The 11,654-nt window shown below is 37.1% G+C and overlaps 1 protein-coding gene across 1 annotated transcript; it reads left to right on the top strand.

The window, feature by feature from the left end:
• Nucleotides 1-343: 343 nt before the first annotated feature.
• Nucleotides 344-11,449, top strand: nudcd3 (NudC domain containing 3). The gene is made up of 6 exons (XM_079805057.1): nt 344-716; nt 1,661-1,923; nt 5,555-5,687; nt 5,818-5,961; nt 7,633-7,821; nt 10,804-11,449. Exons 1-6 carry the CDS (start codon nt 519-521, stop codon nt 10,912-10,914), a joined length of 1,038 nt encoding a protein of 345 aa, XP_079661183.1. The 5' UTR covers nt 344-518; the 3' UTR covers nt 10,915-11,449.
• Nucleotides 11,450-11,654: the final 205 nt, after the last annotated feature.

The following is an 11,654-nucleotide window of genomic DNA, read 5'->3' on the forward strand; positions in this document are numbered from 1 at the left end:
ATGTACATAAAATATAATTAAAATAAGTCAAAATAAATATTAGTACACTTTAATATTAATATATTAATGTAATATGATATTGACAATTATTTATTATAAGAATATATATAATTCTAATAAATTGTCTATATTATATTAATATATTAATAATATTAAAGTGTACTAATATTTATTTGACGTTGAACTATTATATATTATATAGTATATAATATTAAACTAATGTATTATATATAGTATATAGCTATTATATATCGATAAAATTCAATTAAATGTATTAAATATTGTTAAATTATATTAATATAATAGATAATTAATATTGTATTTTTTAACAGACTTTTATTTTGTACTGGGTGAACCGGAAGCGCCAAAGCAGCTGCGTCCTCTCGAAAGATCTGTTGTTGCAGTGTTGTTGTATAAGTTCTCTGGGGGTCCTCTGTTGCTTTACGTTTGTTTTTCATCAACAAACATCTAAATTACACAGCTTTAAGTCAAAATTGGTCGCGCTGAGCTACTCAGCCATGTCTTCTCCGGTGGAAATGACTGAGTTGTATGATAACGCGCTGTTAGGGATCCTGCAGCATGTTGGAAACATTCAGAATTTCCTGCAGGTTTATTTTGGTTTCCTCTACAGAAAGACAGACTTCTACCGCCTCCTGAGCGGCCCACAGGACCGCATGGGCTTCCCACCCGGAGTGGCCGAAAACATGGTGTTCAAGGTACCGAGCGACTTTTGTTTTGACCCATTAAACTGACTGGATTCTTTATAAATAAGTGTAAATGTGGCAGTGCCATGGTACAGCGATGGCACCAGCTGGAAATGACATGGTACTGAATTATTATATCTAGTTCAAAAACATGGTATGGTCTTGTTTTGCTATAATGTATGACACTGACAGCTAGCCTTGTGTCAGTGTTTTGTGTGTGAATTTGTGAATTTTTTTATATTAAATGAATATTATTAATTAAAATGTCTAAATTATTTTATTTAAATTTAAATTATTAATTTATATTATTCCACTTTATTAATTAAAAAAGTAATCACATTATTATTCTATGTATATGATGCCACTTTATAATTGCTGTAAGTGTCTTTAAAAATATTAGATTAATTACAATTAAAATAAGTAAGATTTATTAAATTAAAAACATGTTAATGTCACCTTATTATCTTTAAATAATAATTAAATTAATATATTTATTGCAACTTTATAATTGCGGTTAGTGTCTTTAAAAAAATAATAATAAAATAAATTATTACTTAATTATGTATTTATATTGTGCCACTTTTTAATCACTGTAATGGTCTACTAAATTAATAAAAATAAAATGAATAATTTAATAAATTAAAATAATGTATTTATTTATGTCGTTGTAAAATGCAACTTTATAATTTCTGTAATGTATTTATTTTAATTAAATTTTTAATATATATGTGCATGCCACTTTATCATTTCTATAAGTGTTTTTTCGAACAGTAATTAAAAAAGAATTCAATTATTAATATATTTATATTATGCCACTTCATAATTGCTGTAACAGTCTACAAAAATAATTAAATTAAAACAATTAATTTATTAAATAAAATTATTTATAATATGCAATGTATGTCCGTAATAAATTGAAGAGTCTGTTTGTGTGTTTACTGTCATTCTTCCATCAGACATTTAAGTTATTTGAGAAGCTTGCTGAGCAGGACAGAGAGAGGACAATGAAGCTGGTTGAGGAGACGAAACCTGCTCCTCCTGCAATACAGGAGCTGGAGGTTCAATCAGAGCAGGAGGCCGAAGTTCTTGTGGAGGAGAAGAGAAGCACAGAGGAGTCCACACCGGTCACAGCACCATCAGCACTGAGCGCAGAGACACACGGAGAGACGGCAGCAGGAGCCACAGCGGCATCACACGCGGACTCTGACACCACCACGGCGTACGTTTCACTTTTCATTTGCAAAAAAAAAAGTACTAATACTAGGGATGCACCGAATCCAGATTTTTGGGGTTCGGCCGAATACCGAATCCACTGGTTAAGATTCGGCCGAATCCGAAACCGAATACCGAATCCTACTCCCGTCCGCAGTCCATTATCACAGTAAACACATTAATGAAGTTAACAACGTCCACAGCAGTGTAGGGATGCTATTGACCAGTTTTGGTCAAGTTTACTAAAGGAAACATTGTCGTGTATGTTCTTCTCGCCGCTATTTCATGATGGTTTATAGAAAAATTACCCCGAGTCGTCCTCTGTCGTTTCAAAGAACAGCACAACGGAGAGCAGGAGGCGCGCGCTATTGTGCCGACATCGAGATGGAGCGCCACCATCGTGATGCCACGCCCCCGTTGCGAGTCTGCGACACACACTAATCCACTTCTATAGTATTAGTTAAACTATAAACTCAGCAGGGATTGCTCTGTAAATTAAATTGAGAATGTAACTAATGCATATGCTATTTTAAATACTGTAGTCTATGCCATATAGCCTATGCATATATGCTATATAGCCTACACTTTGAAATCATTTGAGGCTGAAACATCCATAAGCATGCGTGTTTATTTTAGCACTTCCGTCAGTGAAACAACACAGCCTATAAAACAAAAACGATTTTCAGTAAATAATGGTAACCTCAAGAATATATGAAAATTAAATATTAGTTAGAAAAATATTTGATTCATACTATTTCCCCGCAAAGATGCGTCATATAGCCTACCGCTCTGCGCTTTGAGAGGAATGGGACACTGAATAGACACCTTCTTGAATATCTTCGTCTTCATATATTCTACTGATGTTGCAAAGCAACACTTGCTGTAAAAGGTCTGAAGAGCGGATTTTATCTTCCACAGGGTCAAGACATTTAGGCAATGTGATTATTCACTGCCAGAGAAAACGAAACTAAAATCACCGGCGTGTGTGAAATGCGCTATTCAAATAAACCAAACTTGACGCGCCTTAACAAGTTTAATAACAAGAACAAATTGTGTTAAATAAAATTTGAAGTAAAAAGGTATTCGTCCTACAGTGTTTTTTATACTTTCCCACAGTAAAGGATGTGAATAGTTATAATAGACTTAATTATAAGCAAACGAAAGGAAGAAACGTTTAGGCTATAATCCCCTGCGAACATGGCGACGCGAGTGAAGATTTGGGAAAAGAAACGAGATGTCCATGTCCATTGGGATAAAATGGACTAGACCTATTGTTAAAATTCACGGAAAATCGAGTGACCAGATCCAGATCCAGATAGCAAAACAGAATGAAAAAGTGCTCTCTGACCATTATTTCCTTTCTAGGCTAAACAAAGCTTTGTGCTTCACTCCTGTGGTTATATTCACGTGAAACAGCTTCACATACAAAACACTGGGTTAGTAAAATAACGAAGTTATTATTTTTTTTAAAGTAGAAAATAGTATTTATGTAAAGAGATATAGCCTATTAAAATAAAAAGAGCTCAACTCTTAAGTGGAAGGAACCTATTTTTTCCCCCTCACGTGCAACCTAGCGGATGAATCATTATTTGGGTTAATAAAAATAACGAAATTATGGTTTTAAGAGAATAGTATACTATATACGTAAAGATATATATTATCTACCTATTTACCTAATTCCGGTTCTTCAAAGCTAACGGATTCAGTGTATTTTCGTTTTGTCATCTTAATTTGGTAATTATTTAAGTAGGCTATATATATTTTATTAATTTTATTTATATTTGATCTGATCTATAGATCTATAGGCTGTTTGCACGGTAAAATAAAATACTTTTTGGCTGCTGTCTGTAGATTCCTTCATGCACAACTCGTATTCTCTCGGATGTTTCATGCAAATGTTTTAACAGCGGCTGTTGTTTAGGGTCCTTGTCATCACGAGACAAATCGGCTTTGCAAATTGAACACGTAGCTCAACTTGAATCGCCTTCTTTTGACTTAAAGTATACTGCCACGTTTTCTGTTCATGAGTTCCATTTTCACTTTCAACAGCGGCGTCATTACGTTCGACCAGCGGGGCGCGCATAGTGCAAGCCTAGTGTTCGGGTTCGGTGGAAATAAATTCTGAGGTTCGGCAGAAACCGAACCCAGTCAAAAAGCCCAATATTCGGCCGAATCCGAACCCGAACCCTGGATTCGGTGCATCCCTAACTAATACTGATATACACTACCGTTCAAAGGTTTAGGGTAGGGGTCTCAAACTCGCGGCCCGCAGGATGATATTTTGTGGCCCCCTTCTTGACATCAAAGTTTAGTGTTAGTGCGGCCCGCGCGTTGCTCTAAAAAGCACCTTTTTGCTGAGTCGTTGCGTGTGCAGCGCTTGCTGCCTCCTTTGTGTGTGTGTGTGTGTGTGTGTGTGAGAGAGAGAGAGAGAGAGAGAGAGAGAGAGGCTCGCCCCTCCCTCGTGCAGTATAATTGGTTGACACCGCGGGATTGACAGGAACAGATAGACAGTTGAAATGAATGTGGTCTAACAGCGCTCGTCAATGTAAAAATGATTGAGATGGCCAATCAAATCAAAGTATGCAGGGTTTACGTTCTCCTTTGGGCCGTGCACACTGCACAGTCTTCACACACAGACAAGCGTGTCAATCTATCGCTTAATGCCGTTGCTGAGAGAGACTCTTCTTTCCGGTGAAATCACCCAACAAAATGCAAACGTGTCCATGGTCTTATTATACAATCATTGATGAACATCTTTGATTTTAATTAAGAAAAACTATATGAGAGCGGATTAGAACCCGGAACCTTTGACACGGTTGACAAAAATTCTACCACCAGACCACTAGAGAATTCAAAAGTGTTTCGCGGATCTATGTATTTATTCACTCACTCATGCAAAGAATATCGGGACTAATAATATATTTGACGCAAATTAATGCAAATATTGTTTACAAATAGTCCCAAAAATATTATTTCCCAACTATAATTAGACCTAGAATTTCGCTCACTGTTCTGTTTGACCTGGTTTCGGCCTTGCTGTGAATTAGTCTATTATTAAAAAAAAAAAAAAAAATGATTCATTATTTCATATTACATGATTTAATTTTTATAGGCTAAATTTAGTTCAAATTCAGAGGAACAGTTCATGTTCCGAAGAAACATTCATGTTGAAGAACTGTTAATAATAAAGATTGAGAAGATTGGATCAGTTGTGCTACTTTTTTTTTTGGAAAACTTGAAACACTTTTAATGTGTAATACTCGATGCGGCAGAGCCTGACCCAGAGTCTACCTCCAGCGGCCCCCAGGTAAAATGAGTTTGAGACCCCTGGTTTAGGGTTTTATTTCAAATAAATATAATCTTTCAAATAAATGTATCTATTTTTCTTTCTATTCATCTAATAACCCTAAAAAATATCACAGCTTCTACAAAAATAAGAAGCAGCACAACTGTTTTCAACTTTGATAATAATCATAAATGTTTCTTGTGCAGCAAATCATCATTTTAGAATGATTTCTTAAGAATCATGTGACACTGAAGACTGTAATAATGATGCTGCAAATTCAGTTCAATGAAATAAATGCAGTCTTGGTGAACATAAGAGACTTATTTTAACTAGTTCTTTTTTGCATTTCCAGTGGACAGGAAAGCTTTCAATCCAATGCAGACAGTTACAACGGTGCCATCAGAGACCGCTACACCTGGTCGCAGGATTACACGGATGTGGAAGTTCGAGTGCATGTGCCGGCTAACGTCGTTAAAGGCCGACAGGTGTGTAACCTGCTGCCATCTGATTTTATCATGCTTACTGTCTTACGGATTGGCAGCATCCCCATTTAGATTGAATTGTATCTTGCTGTCTAGTATAACAGTCTGCTTTCCATTCCGTCTTCCCGTGAAGGTGTCTGTCGACCTGCAGCCGGGACGGGTACGTGTGGCCACGAACGAGGGAGGATCTCAGAGAGTCCTGATGGAGGGCGAATTCACACATAAAATTAACACAGAGAATTCCCTGTGGAGTCTGGAGCCCGGCAGCTGCGTTCTGGTACACATTTTTTTGGGATGGTGGATTTAAAAGTTCGATAGGCTGATGTATCAGCCAATTATCAGCCATTTTGAGACTGTCTGCTTTTCTGGGGTTTTACATTTTCTGACTGTCTTGTCAGTGTATAATAAACACTTTGTTTTCAATTAATTTGTTTAATTTTAAGTGAAATTTTAGCAATTTTATGTAGATTTCATTTGCTATAATTAAAAAAACCCCATCAAAATGTCGAAATGATAATGCTTTTTAAGACATCTCTTAGTCTCGCCAAGGCTGCAACTGTTTTCAACATTGATAATAATGAGAAATATTTCTTGAGCAGCAAATCAGCATATTAGAATGATTTCTGAAGGATCATGTGACACAATTTTGTGTTATAAAGTCAGTTTTGCGAGATATAAATTCACAATTCATAGTAAAAAAGTCAGAATTGCAAGATATAAACTCAGAATTGCGAGATAAAACATCACAATTATCTTTTACTTTATTTATTTATTCCATGGTGGAAACAAGCTTCCATAAAAGCCTACTTGAAAAACGTTTAAAGGGACAGTTCACCCTGAAATGAAAATAAAGCCATCTTCTTCTCACCCTGCTGTTGTTCCAATGCCCTATGTCCTTCTATCTTTTTCGGACCTCAAAAGCAGAAATTAAAAAAAATAGTCCTGCACGCGCTCCTCCATATAATGGCAGTGAATGGCGACCAGGGTAAAAGATTACAAAAATGATAAAAAAGTATCACGCAATGATAGAGTGAGCCGTGCGCCATATATGGAAAGTGTTCAGGAGGCATACTATAAGGTTTTGCGAGAAAGAAACCGTATTATTCAGCCTAAACACTGAGCTCGGACGTAACTCTGTGCGCGTTCCTGTGATGAGTGCGAGCCGTCAGCAGGTGCCGGCGCTCATGCTTACTATAACTCGCACTGTTGTCATGGTACCCAGGATAAGCAAACACGCACACCATTTAAAGAAATCAGGCTCAATAGAAACAAACGCGACTCTCGTCTTTTCTATAAGGTATATGATAAGAAACAATACAATAATACTATACCAATAATAGGTAAACCTCCTGAAGTGAATATTGTGTACCGGTTGTCATGACAACATTGCGTGAGGGGCTGCTGAGTCAGTGCTGACGGCTCGCACTCATCACAGGAACGCGCGCAGAGTAACGGCCGAGCTCAGTATTGTGAATAATACGGTTTCTTTCTCACAAAACCTTATAGTATTCCTCCTGAACACTTTCCATATATGGCGCACGTCTCGCTGTCTCATTGCGTGATACTTTTGTATATTTTATGTAATGTTTTAGCCTGGTCGCCATTCACTGCCATTATAGGAAGGAGTATTGCAGGACTATTTTTAAACATTTCTGCTTTTGAGGTCCGAAAAAGATAGAAGGACATAGGGCACTGGAACAACAGCAGGGTGAGGAAAAGATGGCTTTATTTTCATTTCAGGGGGAACTATCCCTTTAAAAAATCTTAATTATTCCAAAAATTTTACTGGTAGTGTACAATGTATTATATCTCTAGATATTATATGGAATTATTATTATCATTATTTGAATTCGTGGCAATGGGAAATGGATACAGACTACAGACAAAAAAAGTGTATTTTGTTAGTAGTTTTAGACAGTCGTGATGATCATTTGGACTTTTCCTCCAGCTGTCCCTCAGTAAAACCGGCGAAGTTTGGTGGAGCGCCGTGTTGAAGGGCGAGACTGAGATCGATGTGAACCAGATCAACCGGGAACGCACCATGGCAACCGTAGATGAAGAGGAGCATGCCGTACTGGACCGCCTGACGTTTGATTACCACCAAAAGCTCCAGGGGAAGCCACAGAGCCATGAGATGGTGAGCACTAGAGCTTTAGCTTATTCACCGTATCCCCCAGAGTTAGATACGTCCATACATACATACCATTCTCATCTCAGTGCGTGCCATAACTCTGTCTGACGCACCCAGCGCTAGCCTAGCTTAGCACAAAGACTGGAGGTAAACGGCTCCATCTAGCCTACTTCTCAATAAGTGACAAAACGGCAACATTTTCCTATTTACATGTTGTGATGTGTATAGTTACATTGTGTACTAAGGCCGACGGAAAATGAAAAGTTGTGATTTTCTAGGCCGATATGGCTAGGGACTATACTCTCATTCCTGCGTAATAATCAAGGAACTTTGTGCCGTATCATGGGTGCAGCAAACGCAATGATATTACACAGCACCTGAAAATAGGCTAACTTCCGTCAACATAACCAACGTGACAACTTGCTTGCACAGAGAGCGTGCTGGGGACTATTTTCAGGCACATCATTCGCCGCTAAACCCATGGTATGGCAGCAAAGTTCATTGATTACAACCCTCTATGCACACCTTGGCAATAGAATCGCCATTGGCTAGTAAATTTTTTACTAATATTCTTTATTATATTATATTATACGTACACGCTTAACATCAGTCAATCAAGCATTAGATTATGTTATGATATTATGATAATCAAGCACTATTTAATGATAGAACTTTAGTAATTAGAACTAAAACTGTTGGTAACCATGTATGAATGCATATTTGTCATTTAACTGAACTTTGGACTGGTGGTGGTGCTTAAGATATTGGTTGTGTTTCTGTAAAAAAATAGATAATAGTAATTATATTATTTTATTAAAAGATAATAATACTACTACTAATTTGACTACTAATGACAATATACAATGCACTAAGGATTGATAAGCTGCTGGGTTCACCTCACACTAGAGTTTACGGTACGGCAGATGAGCGAAACTCTCAAGCGCTCATTCAGCGTGTTCAGCGAGTAAAAATATATTTATGCTAAACTTATTCTTAGCACCTAACACACACACTGGCGAGTAAAATCGGAGAATTTATTAGCCAATGGCTAATGATAGATATTATTTAATCGCCCAGAGTGACGATTTACTCGCATATGCGAGTGTTTTACTCGCATTGTAGAGGGTTGGATTATTACGCAGGAATGAGAGTATAGTTTTTCATTTTCCGTCGATCTTAGTACACGATGTAACTATACACATCACAACATGTAAATAGGAAAATGTTGGCGTTATTTTGTCACTTATTGAGCAGTAGGCTAGCTGGAGCCGTTTACCTCTAGTCTTTGTGCTAAGCTAGGCTAGCGGTGGGTGCGTCAGACAGAGTTATGGCATGCATGGAGATGAGAATGGTATGTATGGACTTATCTAAGGGCATTTTCACACCTGAAAGTCCGCACCAAGGTCCGAACCGAAGTTCATGTTTTTATACATTCGGTTAGTTTTGGTTTGGTTTCATATTGCAATTATGCAAGCGCACTAAATAACTTTACATGACACACTTGCGTCCACTCGTCATCATCTATGTGGGCTGCATCTGGACATTGATTGGTTTGTAAACGGACGTGCGTCTGACGTCAGCGTCTATGACAAGAATGAATGAACGGACTCATATCGTTGCCACTATTGAACAGTGCGCATTGCTTGACTATTTTCTTTTCTAAGAATATAGCTTTATATACACATATTTCTCATGTTTGTGAGACAAGAAGCCTGGTTTATTTGAGACGCGCTCCAGTTCATGTGCAAAGCATGTGATCGCTCCCGCGATTATTGTCTGCTATAGACTATTTGCTTCTTATTTATTCAATTTCAGGCAATTATCTGATGAAACATTGATTAAAATTAAGATACAATTTATACAAAACGAAATTCACATTAAAGAAAGGCTTTCTAAGCAAAATCATACAAAATTTCTTTCAAAATCATTTCTGACCTTCTGTCTTCTGACAGATTGCGCATCTTTTCACTTTTCATAATCAATGTAGCCTAGATGAAATTTAAAAATAACATTATAATATGATATATATATTATATAACATTATAATAGGAACTTCCTGTAAATGGTCTGAAAGTACGAACCATACAGAAAATGCTTTCACACTAGAAACGAACCAAACCTTTGTTCAGTTTGATCCTCTACTACCTCTTTTCGCTGGACCAAATTTTGTCTGTTTGGTCCGGACCGTGGTACGGGGGAGGTTTCACACCTGTAATTTTGATTCGGACCAAACTGAAAAGTCAGAAAATCCGGACCAAATAGGGTAGGTGTGAAAGCACCCTAACTCTGGGGGAGACGGTGAATAAGCTAAAGTCCCAAAAAGTCTGCGTGTTCCTTTAAGAACATTCCGTGCATATGGTTAATTGAGTGCATGTTTTTTATGCGCAGTTTTAGAATTTCTACAGATGTTTTCATCCAGTGTTTTTTATGCGATATCCCAAAATGAGCATAAAAATTGGTGGTTAGACTTTTAACACTCACTTGTTGCCACCTACTGGAGTAACAATGTAATTAATATAATCTTTATTTGAAGTTACTTTCAAAAAGTAATTTACTAACTACTATAGACATCAGTGTTTATCTGAACTATAAACTTTTATGCCAGTTCTTTTGTAATAATTTGAATTATTGTAACAGAAATACTGATACTATGTGGTTGAAAAGTTGTTTGTGAAGCGATTTCATACCTATACATGACAACTGCTCTCTGAACGCAGATCTGAACGTCCCGGTGTGATCGTGCTTGTCAAAGGTTTAATAGACACTGGCGAATCCTTGTCATTTAGGAGTAAGATTGCGTGTGTGTTCGAATCGAGATCATGGTCTATTTACAATGAATCATACAGCTCTAGTGAGCATGCAATGCAAATTATTTTCTGTATTAAAAGCTTCAGCCCAAGGACACTTTAACATGCTTTTATGAATTTTTAAGAGCTTTGGGAAACTATGTGGATATTGCATTGAAAGATGTTTTATTTTGTATTTCAGAAAGTCCACGAGATGCTGAAGAAGGGCTGGGATGCTGAAGGATCTCCGTTTAAAGGACAGGAGTTTGACCCCTCCATGTTCAACATCCCGCCCAATGCTGTCCAGTTTTGAGTTCACACGACAATGTCAGATGTAAAGTCAGCACTTATTGTAACACGCTGAAGGACAGTGATGTGGCACTTTCTTGCCGTGCTACAAAATGAACATCACCAGTGCACTGCACAAATCATGCCAATATAACTGATTTGCTGACACTGATCATTGTCCCGTATTTTGTCTGTGTTTGGCATGCAAATTGGGCCATTGATCATTTATAATTTTTAGCGTTTTATGGAATCCGTTGACTGAGGTTTTCTTTGGCTGCGTGTGTCTGTGATCATTACATTTGCCCAGTTACTGACCAATCAGGGTTTATTATTTGATTAGTTTTCATGCTATTTCAGTGACCGACAATAGCAGCAGCGAAAGAAAGATTCATCAGATACATTAAAGGTCCGTGCTGTGTCTTTAAGCAGATTGCTCAAGCTCACAAAGGGGAAGAAATTCTGTCATTTTCACATTGTGTCAGCTGTTAGATGTTATTTCCATTATTTGCATCAGATATCTTTGTTCATTTGTGCCTAATTAAAACCTTTTGCAAACATTCAATTTGTGCGATTCTTTGATTATTGTTATGCCGTGTGACACTGACAATGTGTGAGAATCATTGCATTAGATAACAAAAATACTGGCGCCAGCACACTTCTCAAACTAAACGGTTCATAAAAATGTTTATTGAAATAAGACTGCAAAACACTTGGTTGATTAAAAGTCATTAGGTCTCTTATGCTCATCAAGACTGCATTTATTTG

This window comes from Gobio gobio (genome assembly GCF_949357685.1).
Source record: "Gobio gobio genome assembly, chromosome: 22".
NCBI classification, from domain to species: Eukaryota; Metazoa; Chordata; class Actinopteri; order Cypriniformes; family Gobionidae; genus Gobio; species Gobio gobio.

What these genes read in the sequence shown, in the direction of transcription:
- nudcd3 (XM_079805057.1), top strand. Translation starts at nt 519, where the DNA reads ATGTCTTCTCCGGTGGAAATGACTGAGTTGTATGATAACGCGCTGTTA. An exon ending in CCGAAAACATGGTGTTCAAG is followed by an intron (nt 717 to 1,660) that starts GTACCGAGCGAC and finishes TTCTTCCATCAG; the next exon opens with ACATTTAAGTTATTTGAGAA. An exon ending in ACGTCGTTAAAGGCCGACAG is followed by an intron (nt 5,688 to 5,817) that starts GTGTGTAACCTG and finishes CTTCCCGTGAAG; the next exon opens with GTGTCTGTCGACCTGCAGCC.